The sequence below is a fragment of the Haematobia irritans genome, chromosome 4 (assembly GCF_050003625.1).
Source record: "Haematobia irritans isolate KBUSLIRL chromosome 4, ASM5000362v1, whole genome shotgun sequence".
NCBI lineage: Eukaryota > Metazoa > Arthropoda > Insecta > Diptera > Muscidae > Haematobia > Haematobia irritans.
The window spans coordinates 19,009,175-19,028,948 of NC_134400.1; the positions used below are offsets into that span (position 1 = coordinate 19,009,175).

Genomic DNA, 19,774 nt, shown 5'->3' on the forward strand with positions numbered 1-19,774 from the left:
TAATTGGGTTTTAAAAAATATTCAATTAAAAATTTAATTGAATCAACAAATTTTTTAATTGAAACAAACATCAATCACAAAAATTAATAGCATCAATTAATTGTTTAATTGGATCAATTAATTTTTTAATTGACCTTCAATTAATTTTTTAATTGATACTATCATTTCTGTGATTGAAGACATTTCAATTAAAAAATTAATTGGATCAATTAATTTCGTGATTGAATCAGAAAAATTGTTTTTTGTGTGTACCAATAACAATATTGCTAACATCTGAGCAATATTGTTATTGAAATGAGCAATTATATCAGCGCTATGTTAAAGCTGCTATAAATCGGGACATCGCCCACAAATATCAGCGCTGATTCGGTTGTTTTGTAAGCATTTGGTACTGCCTCTCTCACTTACAATCCTGCTGAAATAGTGCTCCATTTTTTGCTGAGATTATTTCTTTAGAATTTTTTTCAAAATGTTACTCCTGTAGACCAATTAGTCAAAATTTTATTTGTATAGAAAATTTTGTCAAAATTTTATTTCCATAGAATATTTTGCCAAAATTTTATTTCCATAGAAAATTTTATCAAAATTTTATTTCTATAGAAAATTTTGTCAAAATTTTATTTCCATAGAAAATTTTGTCACAATTTTATTTCCATAGAAAATTTTGTCAAAATTTTATTTCCATAGAAAATTTTGTCAACATTTTATTTCCATAGAAAATTTTGTCAAAATTTTATTTCCATAGAAAATTTTGTCAAAATTTTATTTCTATAGAAAATTTTGTCAAAATTTTATTTCTATAGAAAATTTTGTCAAAATTTTATGTCCATAGAAAATTTTGTCAACATTTTATTTCTATAGAGAATTTGGCAAAATTTTATTTCTATAGAAAATTTTGTCAAAATTCTATTTCTATAGAAAATTTTGTCAAAATTTTATTTCCATAGAAAATTTTGTCAAAATTTTATTTCTATAGAAAATTTTGTCAAAATTCTATTTCTATAGAAAATTTTGTCAAAATTGTATTTCTATAGAAAATTTTGTCAAAATTGTATTTCTATAGAAAATTTTGTCAAAATTCTATTTCTATGGAAAATTTTGTCAAAATGTTATTTCTATAGACAATTTTGTCAAAATTTTATTTCTATAGAGAATTTTGTCAAAATTTTATTTCTATAGAAATGTTTTTTAAAATGCCTAATGATACCTTTATCCGTTCAACAGTTGCAGAATTATTTCCAAACCACCATTTGGAACCACTGTGGCTGTGGTGGGTATTAAAATTCCAGTTCGACCGGACTGCTATTGATTTGAGATTAGCGGTTTACAAGAACATGCTACACGATTGAACATTGCTCTTGGTATACTCTCACATCAGACAGTGATAAAATCTACTTAGTGGCTCACCCTTGTAAGGGTCTGCCGCCTTGGGAAATATATTGGGTAGCAAATCTTCCTTATAATTTGATTTAGTAGGTTTGTTTAAGGGTATTCACTCGACTTACTTGTTGAATATTATAAATATTTACCGATAATATTATCAATATTTCCCGATTATCATAACAGGTGACTTCATCATTCACGTGAGCTTCCGTTCAATGGAACATCGATTATTCAATTCTAGATGAGAAAACAAAAATTAAATATCACCAAGAAATCACACAATCCGGAAATCCCCAGGAAGGTAATCCAGTATAAAGAACATAATCGTCTGAATTTTTTCTATTTTTTCTTCTCAATTTGATCTATAATTCTTTGGGTTATCACCATTAGTTAGAGTAATGCCACCCATTGTTGTTGTAGGTGAATATACCGTAATGCAAATATAAAAATATTTTCATTTCTTCAATCTTCAATATTTTCGGATTTATTGTCCGCTGAGCTATTATGGGACATAATAATAATAATGATATCAGTATCAATACTTATACAGATCGGTTTTGATAGAATCATTAAAAAAGACTTTCACATGATAAGAATTCAATGTGCACTGGCTTTGGAAAAAAAACAAAAATATTTAGGCAGTCTGTCAGTGGTATGTGAAATGACATAGACGAAAAATATTCCACAAAAATAAAATTTTGCAAAAACTTCCTATAGAAATAAAATTTTGCAAAAACTTCCTATAGAAATAAAATTTTGCAAAAATTTTCTATAGAAATAAAATTTTGACAAAATTTTCTATAGAAATAAAATTTTGACAAAATTTTCTATAGAAATAAAATTTTGAAAAAAATTTCTATAGAAATAAAATTTTGACAAAATTTTCTATAGAAATAACATTTTGACAAAAATTATCTATAGAAATGAAATTTTGACAAAATTTTCTATAGAAAAAAAAAAATTGACAAAATTTTCTATAGAAATAAAATTTTGTACAAAATTTTCAGAAAATTTTCTATAAAAACAAAATTTTGTTAAAATTTTCTATAGAAATAAAATTTGGACAAATTTTCTATAGAAATAAAATTTGGACAAATTTTCTATAGAAATAAAATTTTGGGAATATTGTCGATAGAAATAAAATGGTTACCAAATTTTCTATAGAAAAACAAAATTGACAAAATTTTCTATAGCAAATAAAATTTTGATAAAATTTTCGATGGAAATAAAATTTTGACAAAATTTTTTATAGAAATAAAATTTTGCACAAATTTTCTATAGAAATAAAACTTTGCACAAAATTTTTTATAGAAATAAAATTTTCAGAAAATTTGCTATACAAATAAAATGTTGACCAAATTTTCATAGAAATAAAATTTTGACAAAATTTTGTATAGAAATAAAAATTTGGCAAAATTTTCTATAGTAAAAAAATTTTGATAAAATTTTCTTAGCGAATAAAATTTTGACAAAATTTTCTATAGCAAATAAAATTTTGACAAAATTTTCTATAGCAAATAAAATTTTGTCAAAATTGTCTATAGAAATAACATTTTGACCAAATTTTCTATAGAAATAAAATTTTGAAAAAAATTTCTATAGAAATAAAATTTGACCAAATTTTCTATAGAAATAAAATTTAAAAAAAAATGTTCTATAGAAACAAACATTTTTGGCAAAGTTTACTATATAACTAACATTTTGACAAAATTTTTATAGAAATAAAATTTTCTACAGAAATAAAACTTTGCACAAAATTTTCTATGGAAATAAAATTTTCAGAAAATTTTCTATAAAAATAAAATTTTGTCAAAATTTTCTATAGAAATAAAATTTTGACAAAATTTCTATAGAAATAACATTTTGACAAAATTTTTTATAGAAATAGAAATAAAATTGTATCAATATTTTCTATAAATATAAACTATTGACAAAATTTACTTTAGAAATAAAATTTTGACAAAATTTTCTATAGAAATAAAATTTTGACAACATTTTCTATAGAAATAAAATTTTGACAAAATTTTCTGTAGAAATAAAATATTGACAAAATTTTCTATAGAAATAAAATATTGACAAAATTTTCTATAGAAATAAAATTTTGGCAAAATTTTCTATAGAAATAAAATTTGACCAAATTTTCTATAGAAATAAAATTTTGACCAAATTTTCTATAGAAATAAAATTTTGCCAAAATTTTCTATAGAAATAAAATTTTGACAAAATTTTCTATAGAAATAAAATTTGACCAAATTTTCTATAGAAATATAATTTGACCAAATTTTCTATAGAAATAGAATTTTGACAACATTTTCTATAGAAATGAAAATGTTTGGCAAAGTTTACTATGTAACTAACATTTTGACAAAATTTTTATTTTTCTACAGAAATAAAATTTTGACAAAATTTTCTATAGAAATAAAATTTTGACAAAATTTTCTATAGAAATAAAATTTTGACAAAATTTTCTATAGAAATAAAATTTTGACAAAATTTCCTATAGAAATAAAATTTGGACAAAATTTTCTATAGAAATAAAAATTTGAAAAAATTGTCTATAGAAACAAACATTTTTGGCAAAGTTTACTATATAACTAACATTTTGACAATATTTTTATAGAAATACAATTTCGCACAAATTTTCTATAGAAATAAAACATTGCACAAAATTTTCTACGGAAATAAAATTTTCAAAAAATTTTCTATACAAATAAAATGTTGACTATAGAAATAAAACTTTGCACAAAATTTTCTATGGAAATAAAATTTTCAGAAAATTTTCTATACAAATAAAATGTTGACCAAATTTTCATAGAAATAAAATTTTGACGAAATTTTCATAGAAATAAAATTTTGACAAAATTTTCTATAGAAAAAAAAATTGACAAAATTTCCTATAGAAATAAAATTTGGACAAAATTTTCTATAGAAATAAAAATTTGAAAAAATTGTCTATAGAAACAAACATTTTTGGCAAAGTTTACTATATAACTAACATTTTGACAAAATTTTTATAGAAATACAATTTCGCACAAATTTTCTATAGAAATAAAACTTTGCACAAAATTTTCTATGGAAATAAAATTTTCAGAAAATTTTCTATACAAATAAAATGTTGACTATAGAAATAAAACTTTGCACAAAATTTTCTATGGAAATAAAATTTTCAGAAAATTTTCTATACAAATAAAATGTTGACCAAATTTTCATAAAAATAAAATTTTGACCAAATTTTCATAGAAATAAAATTTTGACAAAATTTTCTATAGAAAAAAAAATTTTGACAAAATTTTCTATAGAAATACAATTTTGACAAAATTTTCTATAGCAAATAAAATTTTGTCAAAATTTTCTGTAGAAATAAAATTTTGACAAAATTTCTATAGAAATAACATTTTGACAAAATTTTTTATAGAAATAGAAATAAAATTGTATCAAAATTTTCTATAAAAATAAACTATTGACAAAATTTACTGTAGAAATAAAATTTTGACAAAATTTTCTATAGAAATAAAATTTTGACAACATTTTCTATAGAAATAAAACATTGACAAAATTTTCTATAGAAATAAAATATTGACAAAATTTTCTATAGAAATAAAATTTTAGCAAAATTTTCTATAGAAATAAAATTTGACCAAATTTTCTATAGAAATAAAATTTGAGAAATAAAATTTGACCAAATTTTCTATAGAAATAAAATTTTGACACCATTTTCTATAGAAATAAAAATGTTTGGCAATGTTTACTATGTAACCAACATTTTGACAAAATTTTTAATTTTCTGTAGAAATAAAATTTGACAAAATTTTCTATAGAAATAAAATTTTGACAAAATTTTCTATGGAAGTAAAATTTTGACAAAATGTTCTATGGAAATAAAATTTTGACAAATTTTCTATAGAAATAAAATTTTGCACAAAATTTTCTAGAGAAATAAAATTTTCAGAAAATTTTTTATAGAAATAAAATGTTGACCAAATTTTCTATAGAAATAAAATTTTTACAAAATGTTCTATAGAAATGAAATTTTAACAAAATTTTCTATAGAAATAGAATTTGCTGTAGAAAGAAGATGTTGACAAAATGTTCTATATTGTGTGAAAAATTTTTTGTAAGAATAAAATTTTCACAAAATTTCAATTTGTAAATGAAATTTTAACAAAATTTTCTATAGAAATAAAATTTGCTGTAGAAAGAAGATGTTGACAAAATGTTCTATATTGTGTGAAAAATTTTTTGTAAGAATAACATTTTCACAAAATTTCAATTTGTAATATTTTCTATTTGTGACAATCTTATTTTCGTTAAGTGTTTTTTTTTTGTAAAATTTTCTCCAAATTTGTGTAGATTATTTTTGAATCTAGTGGCAACGGTGTAGCCATATCAAAAACCTTAAATAGTTTTCACCCGACCAATGTCCAATATTTTCGCTTTTATATACGTTTCTTCTCAGATTTGAATTTGTTTGTGATTTTCTAAAAGTTTTCCACAATGAATTCATTTACTCGGATGAGGTGACCCACTTTGGTTCTTTTGATTTTATTTCTTCCTTGATTGATTTAAAATGACATTAAACTTAATCTGTACTTTGATTTTGCAGCACAAGAAGTCATGATTGCAAATTCTTAAAACCGGATTGAACTGCATTCGTGGTGATTTTCACAATAATTATCAATGAGGAGGAATATACCCAATGAAGGTACTATACATATATACATATACAGGGTAGCTGACACTAATCTATCTATGAATGCATATATTTTTAAAATATTTTTTATTGCTTCTAATTTCTCGTTGTTTGATTTCCGACCCTATATCTTCCCTGAAAATTTCATGAAAATCAGAGACTATATAGTGATATTTCAAAACTCTGAACAAATAACACAAAATCCTCCTCTCCTCCAAGCACTTGTCTTTCTTCTTCAAGCAAATCGATTTAGCAGATACTGTCTTTACCCCCGGATCCCTCTATTTTTTTTTTCGAAATAAAATCACTTGCCCATTATGTTTCCATTTTTATAAAAGCTTTGAAATCATATTTGATTAGAATAACGAACTATTGCAATAAATACGAAATAAACCTGATTGATGATCCCATTGACATTTCACTCTGTCTGCCACCACATAATCCACGGTAGAGATTTCAACATCTGACACGTGAATTATAATGCAGTGCGCGTGTTTGCTCGCCCATATTTCCCCCGTTCCCGGTTTTGAGTATGTGGAATAGTATAAAATTTTATGGCTATGTTTTGATCTATACAGTGGAATGTCTGAGAAGTGGACACCACCGACCGCTCGAATTTTTTTAATGTGCTAATATAGCAAACTACTCATGAAAATTGTCCAGCTTTGAGAGGTGTCAGGTTTGCAGAGCCGTAGTGTTAATGGCTTTCACTAGTATTAGGACCACGTTTTCTAACGAAAAACTGTTATACTCCAATTAAAAAAACATGGGCCTTTATTAAATATACCAATTTCCAAATATGACAATTCGGTACGTGATATTATTTCCCTTGGCCCATATCATTTCATATTTATCTACAAATTCTAAATAATTTTTCGGGTTTAGTTCATCCTCCCATGGAGAAATTTCATATATCAACTCTCCACATGCTTTTGAATACAACGGTTTAATAATCTTCCCAATTATCTGGTAACACTATTAGCATACTATTCAAAGATAATTGAGAAGAAGATGCAGTCTTGTCATAGCAAAACTGAAGCACCAGAGGACTCTGTCAACAAAATATCATAAAGTTTGCGTCGACGTGTCTCTCAAATGTACTGCCGTTTGCGTCGAAAAATATCAAAACATTTGTGTTTTTCATAAATTTCTGAATAAAAATCCACAAAAGCAATACCAAAACGAGTGTAGAAAATTAAAATAAAACGTATGTGTATTTTAAAGCAAATATTCATTATGGTTTTATGTGAATATTGCCGTTTAAATTTATTCCTGGGCAGAGCTGCTTTGGAAAAAATTGACAAATAAAACAATTTTTTTCTCATAGCCCTCTACACCTTGACATTTGTTTTCTCTTTATAAGAGCACAATGCTAAATCTTGTTATACTCAATTATCTTTGTACTATTCAGAGAGTATTAAGAAAACAAGAGGACGTAAATTTCTCTTCTACAAAAACAACAAATGTCAACCGTATAGATGTCGTACAATGCCTGCAGCTTTGGTATAACCGAAGTTGCGGTCGAAGCGCAGTTTTGATAAATTCTTTATTAAGGCATCGGCAGTTATAATTTCAAATTGTCTGCCAAAAAATGTAATGGAATGTAGAAACAATAAGCATTGTTCGACTGTTCACCACTTAGGTGAATTCTAACAAATTAGCTTTCTAAAAATAAATTTCGTGTTGTTGCATTACTATGTAACAAAACGAAATAAAAATAAGATTAAGGGACTCGTAAGTTATATGAAAAGATGATGTACAGTGGGAGAAAAGATGATTCAATTTGTAAGAGGAAATTTCCCAAATGTTTTCTCCATAAGGAGTTAGCATAAAGGGCCCAAAATTGAGTTATCTCTCCCAGCCAGATATATACTAAAGGCTGTGGAAAGGTTCATTCGCCCGAACCGAAACATGTACAGTCCAGGCGTGTATAGATTGGTATCTGGCGTTTTCTTTTCAATGGCTCTATTAACCATGTTCCTTAATCTATATCTGTCCATAAAGCTCGAAAAATAATTGTATAATTAGATATAATGCATTTGGACGTCAATTGCCTGTTTCGGTATCAGGCTAACATGTAATGGAATGAAAATATTTATAAAAAAGAACATTTGTTACTATTTTCTTTATTAGATAAATTTTCCTCATGACTGCCACCTACTGAAACAGTTTCGCTTCACAGTTTCGTTCTCTTGTGTTTTTATTCTCCCTGTACTATGTGACCACATTGTACCCCATTGAAAATGTAAACATTAACGATAAGGTATCACCGTTAACCTTTCATTGCGCTTTACATCACTAAATCATATGAAAAAAGTCATTTCACAACACTAGAATCTAGTTGACGTTCCAGAAAGAAGATTGCATCAGAGACTCTCGGAGATATATTTTTCGTATTTTTGTCAATTAAAACTTGCAGCGAAATGTTAGCACGTTTGGCCACAAGACAAAGACATTTCCTAACGCGTAATTTTAACCATTTTTCGGCAAATCGACGTGTTCCCTCACAAACTACAGCCACCACCACCGGTCTGATAGTGAAACAATTTAATGTAGATCTTGTGAAACAACAACGACAGCTGAGAACAGCATTAGGGGCGACGACTGTATGTTCGAGAACTTTTTGCAGTAGCAACAACAAACAGGGAGATGATGAAGATCTACTCGATGCCCAAGACTTTATTGTCAACAAAGAGCCTAGATTACCGGCCACTGTAGCTGTACCCGAAGTTTGGCCTCATGTTCCACTTTTGGCCACAAATCGGAATCCAGTATTTCCACGTTTTATGAAGATTTTGGAGGTAAATGGAGCAAAACATATTATGTAAAATGTTGATAGCCTATAGATTTTCATGCATATATTTCCAATTAGATATCCAATCCTCAATTGATTGATCTGATTCGCCGTAAAGTGAAATTGAATCAACCCTACGTTGGTATTTTTCTCAAGAAAGATAGTTCCAATGAAGCGGAGATTGTTCAACGATTGGATGAGGTGTACAATGTTGGCACTTTTGCTCAAATTCAAGAATTACAAGATCTTGGGGATAAGCTAAGAATGGTTGTGGTGGCCCATCGTCGTATTAAAATAACTGGACAAATTTTGGAAGAATTAATGCCCCAAGGTAATTATCAATTATATTAAGCAATGCTATGTAGTTATAAAATTAAAACATAATCTATATTGTATTGTTATCATGTATTGGCACTGTCACTTGCTATACTTCCAAAGTATTATAGAAAATTGGAAACGCCTTTTTGTCAAACAAAAAAAAAATACTCATTGTAATCTTAAAAATATTACAAAAAGTAATATTATAGAAAATAAGAAATCAGTGTTTCGACTAATTGCCGTTCTATCAAACAAAACTCAAAGTCGACTGTTTCTTTGTCTTAAAAGTCGACTAATAGACTTCTAGGTTTTTTTTGGAAAATCGGGTCAAACCGATTTTCCTAAAAAGTCAAATTTGAATTATTAGGAAAATGTGATAGTCGCGACTTTCGAATAATCAAAAAAGTCGAAAGATGATCTTTTCAAATATGCAAAATTCAAAACTTTATTTCTATAGAAAATTTTCTCAAAATTTTATTTCTGTAGAAACTTTTGTCAAAATTTTATTTCTATAGAAAATTTTCTCAACATTTTATTTCCATAGAAAATTTTCTTAAAATTTTATTTGTATAGAAAATTTTGTCAAAATTTTATTTCTTTAGAAAATTTGTCAAAATTTTATTTCTATAGAAAATTCTTTCAAAATTTTATTTCTAAAGAAAATTTTGTCACAATTTTATTTCTATAGAAATTTTTGTCCGTGTTAGGATATCCCATATATTTTTTGTTTTCCATGACTTGCATTTAGAGTTAAAAAAATGTATGTCATACCTACTATATCACCGCTTGCATTCACTAACTCATCCAGTGCATCTACTGATAATTCTATGCTAAGAGGTTTTTGAAATTTCCTATAATTCTTACTCAGAAAAAACCACAACTATACATTATCCACTATTTAATATCAAAATGCAAATACCAGCCGATGAAACAGCCCAAACCGGTAGCACCAAATCATCAACAGATGGCGAAAGACGTAAAATGTCAAGAAAATCACGTCCTGGACGTATAAACAAACGCGAAGTAACATCCGAGACGACAACATCACCAGCACAAAGTGGACCAGAAACGATTTACGATAGTAGCGTTAAGAAAACTCCACTAACATCGGAAGATGGTAAGCCCCAAACTAGCGAAGCTGAGCCCTCAAAAGATAAAGAGACGACAATAAATGAGACTGAATCATCTTCGGAACCCATGCCTGTTCTTATGGTCGAAGTGGTGAATGTTACTCATGATAATTTCAAACAAAACGAAGAAGTAAAAGCTCTAACGCAAGAAGTCATTAAAACTATACGTGACATAGTCATTATGAATCCTTTGTATAGGTAAGGAGCAAATCGAAATATTTGCAACAATTTTGAATATTAAAAAAAAATTGGTTTGTTTTTTTCTTACAGAGAAAGTCTGCAGCAAATGCTCCATCAAAACCAACGCGTAGTTGATAATCCTGTATATCTTTGTGATTTGGGGGCTTCATTGTCTGCTGCGGAGCCTGAGGAACTACAGAAAGTTATGGAAGAAATGGATGTAAGTATCTCCACTCTAGAAAAAATTTTGTAAACATTTTATTTCTATAGAAAATTTTATCAAAATTTTATTTCTATAGAAAATTTTGTCAAAAATTTATTTATATACATTTTTTTCAATATTTTATGGATATAGCAAATTTTGTCAAAATTTTATTTCTATAGAAAATTTTGTCAAAGTTTTATTTCTATAGAAAATTTTGTCAAAATTTTATTTCTATAGAAAATTTTGTCAAAATTTTATTTCTATAGAAAATTTTGTCAAAATTTTATTTCTATAGAAAATTTTGTCAAAATTTTATTTCTATAGAAAATTTTGTCAAAATTTTATTTCTATAGAAAATTTTGTCAAAATTTTATTTCTATAGAAAATTTTGTCAAAATTTTATTTGTATGGAAAATTTTGTCAAAATTTTATTTCTATAGAAAATTTTGTCAAAATTTTATTTCTATAGAAAATTTTGTCAAAATTTTATTTCTATAGAATATTTTGTCAAAATTTTATTTCTATAGAAAATTTGTCAAAATTTTATTCCTATAGAAAATTTTGTCAAAATTTTGTTTCTATAGAAAATTTTGTCAAAATTTTATTTCTATAGAAAATTTTGTCAAAATTTTATTTCTATAAAAAATTTTGTCAAAATTTTATTTCTATAGAAAATTTTGTCAAAATTTTATTTCTATAGAAAATTTTGTCAAAATTTTATTTCTATAGAAAATTTTATTTCTATAAAAAATTTTGTCAAAATTTTATTTCTATAGAAAATTTTGTCAAAATTTTATTTCAACAGAAAATTTTGTCAAAAAAAAATTTATTTCTATAGAAAATTTTGTCAAAAAAATTTTATTTCTATAGAAAATTTTGTCAAAAAAATTTTATTTCTTTAGAAAATTTTGTAAAAAAAAAATTATTTCTATAGAAAATTTTGTCAAAAAAAAAAAATATTTCTATAGAAAATGTCAAAAAATTTTATTTCTATAGAAAATTTTTTCAAAAAAAATTATTTCTATAGAAAATTTTGTCAAAATTTTATTTCTATAGAAAATTTTGTCAAAATTTTATTTCTATAGAAAATTTTGTCAAAATTTTATTTCTATAGAAAATTTTGTCAAAATTTTATTTCTATAAAAAATTTTGTCAAAATTTTATTTCTATAGAAAATTTTGTCAAAATTTTATTTCAACAGAAAATTTTGTCAAAAAATTTTTATTTCTATAGAAAATTTTGTCAAACAAATTTTATTTCTATAGAAAATTTTGTCAAAAAATTTTATTTCTATAGAAAATTTTGTCAAAAAAATTTTATTTCTTTAGAAAATTTTGTAAAAAAAAATTATTTCTATAGAAAATTGTGTCAAAAAAAAAATTATTTCTATAGAAAATGTCAAAAAATTTTATTTCTATAGAAAATTTTGTCAAAAAAAATTATTTCTATAGAAAATTATGTCAATTTTTTATTTCTATAGAAAATTTTGTCAAAAAAATTTTATTTTATAGGAAATTTTGTCAAAAAAATTTTATTTTATAGGAAATTTTGTCAAAAAAAATTTATTTCTATAGAAAATTTTGTAAAAAAAAATTATTTCTATAGAAAATTATGTCAAAATTTTATTTCTATAGAAAATTTTGTCAAAATTTTATTTCTATAGAAAATTTTGTCAAAATTTTATTTCTATAGAAAATGTTGTCAAAATTTTATTTCTATAGAAAATTATGTCAAAATTTTATTTCTATAGAAAATTGTGTAAAAATTTTATTTCTATAGAAAATTATGTCAAAATTTTATTTCTATAGAAAATTTTGTCAAAATTTTATTTCCATTTGTTTTGTTTTGTTATTGTTGGTTTTGTTCTTTAAGCATTGTTGTTGTTTTTTTATTTCAGCTTAAAACCATACATTGACTAAACTACAAGAGTAGCTTAACCAACAGAGGGAAAGAATGTTTGTCAAATTTATTTGGGCAAAGCCCTATAGACTGCAAGATGGTTGGATGGACGCACGTTTCGGAATTACCACATTCCTCATCAGCATCCTCTACTTGCAGCAAAACTATCAACCAATTATCAGAATAAATTCAGGCAGTTTATTAAACCCAACAAAAACCACACTTGAACCCTCCGAAAAAAGGTTTTACATTGATAGCCGGCTTATGCCGAAATAAACTCGAAACAAACATATCTCTTTTCCTATGCCACTGTCAAATCATCGATTTGAATTCACATGGCTGGGTTTATTTTGAGCGTGCCTCCTCTTCTTTTTCCATTTGTTTTGTTTTGTTATTGTTGGTTTTGTTCTTTAAGCATTGTTGTTGTTTTTTTATTTTAGCTTAAAGCCATACATTGACTAAACTACAAGAGTAGCTTAACCAACAGAGGAAAAGAATGTTTGTCAAATTTATTTGGGCAAAGCCCTATAGACTGCAAGATGGTTGGATGGACGCACGTTTCGGAATTACCACATTCCTCATCAGCATCCTCTACTTGCAGCAAAACTATCAACCAATTATCAGAATAAATTCAGGCAGTTTATTAAACCCAACAAAAACCACACTTGAACCCTCCGAAAAAAGGTTTTACATTGATAGCCGGCTTATGCCGAAATAAACTCGAAACAAACATATCTCTTTTCCTATGCCACTGTCAAATCATCGATTTGAATTCACATCTTGCAGTCTATAGGGCTTTGCCCAAATAAATTTGACAAACATTCTTTTCCTCTGTTGGTTAAGCTACTCTTTTAGTTTAGTCAATGTATGGTTTTAAGCTGAAATAAAAAAACAACAACAATGCTTAAAGAACAAAACCAACAATAACAAAACAAAACAAATGGAAAAAGAAGAGGAGGCACGCTCAAAATAAACCCAGCCATGTGAATTCAAATCGATGATTTGACAGTGGCATAGGAAAAGAGATATGTTTGTTTCGAGTTTATTTCGGCATAAGCCGGCTATCAATGTAAAACCTTTTTTCGGAGGGTTCAAGTGTGGTTTTTGTTGGGTTTAATAAACTGCCTGAATTTATTCTGATAATTGGTTGATAGTTTTGCTGCAAGTAGAGGATGCTGATGAGGAATGTGGTAATTCCGAAACGTGCGTCCATCCAACCATCTTGCAGTCTATAGGGCTTTGCCCAAATAAATTTGACAAACATTCTTTTCCTCTGTTGGTTAAGCTACTCTTGTAGTTTAGTCAATGTATGGTTTTAAGCTGAAATAAAAAAACAACAAAATTTTATTTCTATAGAAAATTTTGTCAAAATTTTATTTCTATAGAAAATTTTGTCAAAATTTTATTTCTATAGAAAATTTTGTCAAAATTTTATTTCTATAGAAAATTTTGTCAAAATTTTATTTCTATAGAAAATTTTGTCAAAATTTTATTTCTATAGAAAATTGTTTCAAAATTTTATTTCTACAGAAAATGTCAAAATTTAATTTTTTTTTTTTTTCAAATACCATTCGTACTTTGTTTTATATAATAAATGGATATCTCTTCCCATTTTTAGATACCCAAACGTTTACATTTGGCTTTGGCCATTTTGAAAAAAGAACTCGAACTTTCCAAATTACAACAAAAAATTGGTCGGGAAGTTGAGGAAAAAGTTAAACAACAACATCGCAAATATATTCTCCATGAACAATTGCGAGCCATCAAAAAAGAATTGGGCATTGAGAAAGACGATAAAGATGCCATCGGAGAAAAATATCGTGAAAAACTCAAAGATAAAACCGTACCGGAAAATGTAATGACTGTTATCGATGAAGAACTAAACAAATTGAATTTTTTGGAAAGCCATAGCTCAGAATTTAATGTAACCCGCAACTATTTGGATTGGTTAACATCACTGCCTTGGGGTGTTACTAGCGAGGAGAATCTTAGTTTAGAACAAGCAACAGAAATTCTCGATCATGATCATTATGGCATGGATGATATTAAGAAGAGAATTTTGGAATTTATAGCTGTAAGTCAACTGAAGGGCTCAACTCAGGGTAAAATTCTATGTTTCCATGGACCACCAGGGGTGGGTAAAACTAGTATAGGTAAGTTTGAAAGACCTCTTGTTTTTACCAAAGAGAAGAATTAATCAATTTAATATTTTAGCTCGTTCCATTGCCCGAGCCTTGAATAGGGAATATTTCCGTTTCAGTGTGGGTGGCATGACTGATGTGGCTGAAATCAAGGGTCATCGAAGAACTTATGTTGGAGCCATGCCCGGAAAAATTATTCAATGTATGAAGAAAACAAAGACTGAAAATCCTTTGGTACTTATCGATGAAGTTGACAAAATAGGACGGTAAGATTTCAAAATATCCCATACACGAAATATGCATATGCTTTAGCCACTTATCTTATTTCCTTGTATTTTAGTGGCTATCAAGGAGATCCTAGTTCAGCATTATTGGAACTTTTAGATCCTGAACAAAATTCCAATTTTCTAGATCATTATCTTGATGTCCCCGTCGATTTATCCCATGTCCTGTTTATTTGCACTGCCAATGTTATTCACACAATACCTGAACCTCTCCGGGATCGTATGGAGTTAATTGAAATGTCTGGTTATGTGGCTGAAGAGAAAGTAGCCATTGCTCGTCAATATCTCATACCACAGGCTATGAAAGATTGTGGTGTAGAAGAGAAACAAATTACAATTACCGATGATGCTTTGAATACTCTGATACGCAGCTATTGTCGTGAATCCGGTGTTCGTAATCTTCAAAAACATATTGAGAAAGTTGTACGCAAGGTTGCCTTTAAACTTGTTCAAAAAGAGGGTGAACACTTTGATGTGAATTCGGATAATCTCACCACATTTTTGGGTAAACATGTATTCTCTTCGGATCGTATGTATGAACAGACACCACCGGGTGTAGTTATGGGTTTGGCTTGGACAGCAATGGGTGGATCGGCTTTATATATCGAAACAGCAACACGTAATGCCATCAAAGCATCAAAATCGGAAAGTTCTACTGGTACTATCCATGTGACAGGCAATTTGGGTGATGTCATGAAGGAGTCTGCACAAATAGCTTTAACAGTAGCACGAAATTATATGCGTGGCATTGATCCAGATAATAATTTCTTAGATAATACGTAAGTAAATCGAATGCGTTTAATTAAAAATATATTTTCCTAATAAAGAAATATAGCTCATAAAGTATATGAAAAATTAAGCAAAAAACAGACAAGAAATTTTGCAAAAATTTTCTATAGAAATTAAGATTTACTAAAGAAATCAAATTTTGCAAAAATTTCCTATAGAAAAAATTTCCTACATAAAATTAAAAAAAAAAAAAATATTCTATAGAAATGAAAATAAAATTTTGCATATTTAGAAATTACATTTTACAAAAATTTTCCATAGTAACGAACTTTTTCAAAAATTTCCAAAAAAAATGTGCAATTTTGCAAATCTTACTTATAAAAAGAAAATTTTACGACAATTTCTTATAGAAAGGTAAATTTTCAAAAATTCTTTATAAAAAGGAAATTTTACAAAAAATTCTTATAGAAAACAATTTTTTTTTTGAATTCGTCTTTATTAGTTTTCATTTCTCAATATAATTACAATGCTTGAATGAGATTTTATCTTTTAGATATTGCTACAAATAAGATTTTTCATCAGAGATATTAACAATATGTTTTAATCTATATTTATCTATACATTATCAAAGGGAAAAATTAGGATAAAACATTAAACAAATTTTGCAAAAATTTCCCATAGAAATGAAATTTTAAGAAAATATTCTATAAAAATGAAATTTTGCGAAAATTTTTTATAAAGAGGAATTTTGAAAAAATTCTTATATTTATAAATTGTGTAAAAATTTCTAATAGAAAGGAAATTTAATAAAAAATCCTTATGGAAATTTATATAAATTATAAATTTTGCAAACATTTCCTTTAGAAATGTAATTTTAGAAATATTTTCAAAAATTCCTTATATAAATTAAATTTTGCAAAAATTTCCTATAGAAATAAAATTTTGCGAAAATATTCTATTGAAATGAAATTTTGCGAAAGTTTTTTATAAAGAGGAAGTTTTGTAAACATTTATTGTAAAATGGAAATTTTATAAAAAATCCTTTTGAAAAGGAAATTTTACAAAAGTTTTTATAGAAAGGAAATTTTGATATGGAAATGAAATTTTGCAAATATTTGCTATGGAAATGAAATTTTTCAAACTTTTCCTTTAGAAATGGAGTTTTGATAAAATTTCTTATAGAAAAAAACTTTGCAAAAATTTCCTGTCGAAAAGAAATTTTCCGAAAATATTATATACAAATGAAATTTTGAGAAAATTTCGTATAAAGAGGACTTGCAAAAATTTCTTATAAAGATGAGAATGTGAAAAATTTCTAATAGGAAGGAAATTTTATAAAAAATTCTAATGAAAATTTATATAAATTATCAATTTTGCAAAAATTCCCTTTAGAAATGAAATTTTGAAAAATTTCCTTTAGAAATTAAATTTTGCACAAAATTTCCTATAGAAATGAAATTTTACAAAAATTTCCTATAGAAATGAAATTTTGCAAAAATTTCCTATAAAAAAAATTATCGAAAATATTCTATAAAAATGAAATTTTGCGAAAATTTTTTATAAAGAAGAAATTTTGAAATTTTATAAAAAAAATCCTTAAGAAACGGAAATTTTACAAAAATTTTTGTAGAAAGAAACTTTGCAAAAATTTTGCTATGGAAATGAAATTTTACAAAAAATTTCCTTTGGAAATGATATTTTGAAAATGTTCCTTTAGAAACGAAATTTTGCGAAAATTTTTCATAAAGGGGAATTTTGTAAAAATTTCTTATAAAGAGGAAATTATGAATTTTGAAAAATTTCCTTTAGAAGTGAAATTTTGGAAAAAATTTCCTTTAAATTTCTACACATAGATTTCTTACTACAATACATGTATAATAGGCCTTTATTGGCTTCCTTTGTATTGATGACTGAATAAATAAATAAAAAACTAATTTTGCAAAACATTTCCTAAAAATTGAAATTTTGCAATAATTTCATGTAGAAATGGAATTTAAGAAAAACTTCCTAAAGAAATAAAATTTTGCAAAACTTTCCTATGGAAATGAAATTTTGCAAAAATTTCTTTTATGGAAATAAATTTTGATTTTATTAAAAATTTAATATATTTTAAAGTAATAAGATTTTCTTTGTTTCATTTCCAGCAATGTTCATTTACATGTTCCTGAAGGTGCAACACCAAAAGATGGTCCCAGTGCCGGTGTCACAATTGTAACAGCTTTAATGTCTTTGGCCACAGATAAGCCAGTGCGGCAGAATATTGCTATGACAGGAGAAGTTTCGCTAAAAGGCAGAGTTTTACCCGTTGGTGGTATCAAAGAGAAAACCATAGCAGTAAGTTTTCAATTGCAATTTGAAATTACATGGGGATACAAATTATTTTTGTTCTTTTAGGCTAAACGTAGTGGTGTTACCTGCATTATACTTCCCGAAGAAAATCGTAAAGATTATGATGAATTACCCACATTCATTACTGATGGTCTCGAAGTTCATTTTGCCTCAATCTACGATGATGTGTACAAAATTGCCTTTGATTGTTCGGATCAGGAACTGAAAAAGCAACAGCAACAATAATAATAGGAATAATACGATATAGAATTCATAAACATTTCTAGATTAATGCTAAGCATTATAAGGGCATATATTTTATCTAAGAAGAAGAAGATTTAGTTCTTTTTAGTTTTTGTTTTTCTTTTTTTTTTCAATTCGACCATTCTCTTTCCCCCTATCCATTATGCGAACACATAGTCTGTATTATAATTAGAGATTGTTATACATTCATATTTTTTTTTTTAATTTTATTATTTTACTTCAGCTTTGCCTTTTTTACAATTTTACTGTAAAACGAAGATGAAGACATGAAATATTCGTAAATATATAGAGTTTATATGTTGTTGATTGTAATAATAGAAATAATAAAAACAACCAGAAATGGTTCATGTTATCTGTAAATTCCAAAAAAAAAACTGAAATGTTATTTAATTTTGAAAATTTATTGAAATTGAATTTCAATAGAAAATTGTGTCAAAATGTTATTTCTATAGAAAATTTTGTCAAAATTTCATTTAAATAGAAAATTTTGTCACAATTTTATTTCTATAGAAAATTTTGTCAAGATTTTTTGTGTGTGGAAAAATTTGTTGCAAAATTTTATTTCTATAGAAAATTTTGCAAAATTTTATTTTTTCCAAAATTTTATTTTTGCAAAATTGTATTTCAATAGAAAATTTCATCAAAATTTTATGTCTATATAGAAAATTTCATCAAAATTTTATGTCTATATAGAAAATTTTGTCAAAATTTTATTTCTATAGGAAATTTTGTCAAAATTTTATTTCTATAGAAAATTTTTGCAAAATTTTATTTCAATAGAAAATTTTGTCAAAATTGTATTTCTATAGAAAATTTTTGCAAAATTTTATTTCATATTTGTAGTTTTGATCTCAGCTTAAAAACCATTGCGTTGACTAAACTACAAGAGTAGCTTAACCAACAGAGGAAAATAATGGTTATCAAATTTATTTGGGCAAAGCCCTATAGACTGCAATATGGTTGGACGGACGCACGTTTCGAAATTACCACATTCCTCATCAGCATCCTCTACTTGCATGAAGTACAAACCAACAATAACAATAAAAAACAAAAGGAAAGGAAAAATTAATTTCTATAAAAAATTTTGTCAAAATTTTATTTCTATAGGAAATTTTGTCAAAATTTTGTTTTTATAGAAAATTTTCTCATAATTTTATTTCTATAGAAAATTTTCTCCAATTTTTTTCATTATTGCTCTACTTTATATATCTATCAACATATGGCCCATGGGGGCTCCGTTTGATTAAATAAATAAATACATTTTATGTCTATAAAAATTTTTTGCAAAATGTTATTTCTATAGAAAATGTTGTCAAAAATTTTATTTTTATAGAAAATTTTGTCAAAAATTTTATTTTTATAGAAAATTTTGTCAAAATTTTATTTTTATATAAAATTTTTGTAAAATTTTATTTCTATACAAAATTTT

At 25.9% G+C, this 19,774-nt stretch overlaps 1 protein-coding gene across 2 annotated transcripts; it reads left to right on the top strand.

Moving 5' to 3' along the window:
- The first annotated feature begins 8,399 nt into the window (after window positions 1-8,399).
- Window positions 8,400-18,678, top strand: Lon (lon protease homolog, mitochondrial). 2 transcript variants are annotated; one of them, XM_075305509.1, is made up of 9 exons: window positions 8,400-8,874; window positions 8,946-9,198; window positions 10,054-10,513; window positions 10,586-10,715; window positions 14,218-14,752; window positions 14,814-15,006; window positions 15,081-15,803; window positions 17,898-18,087; window positions 18,148-18,678. In XM_075305509.1, exons 1-9 carry the CDS (start codon window positions 8,497-8,499, stop codon window positions 18,325-18,327), a joined length of 3,042 nt encoding a protein of 1,013 aa, XP_075161624.1. In that variant the 5' UTR covers window positions 8,400-8,496; the 3' UTR covers window positions 18,328-18,678. The 2 variants fall into 2 exon arrangements, with proteins under 2 accessions (XP_075161624.1, XP_075161625.1); XM_075305510.1 differs by having other exon boundaries at window positions 10,108-10,513.
- Window positions 18,679-19,774: the final 1,096 nt, after the last annotated feature.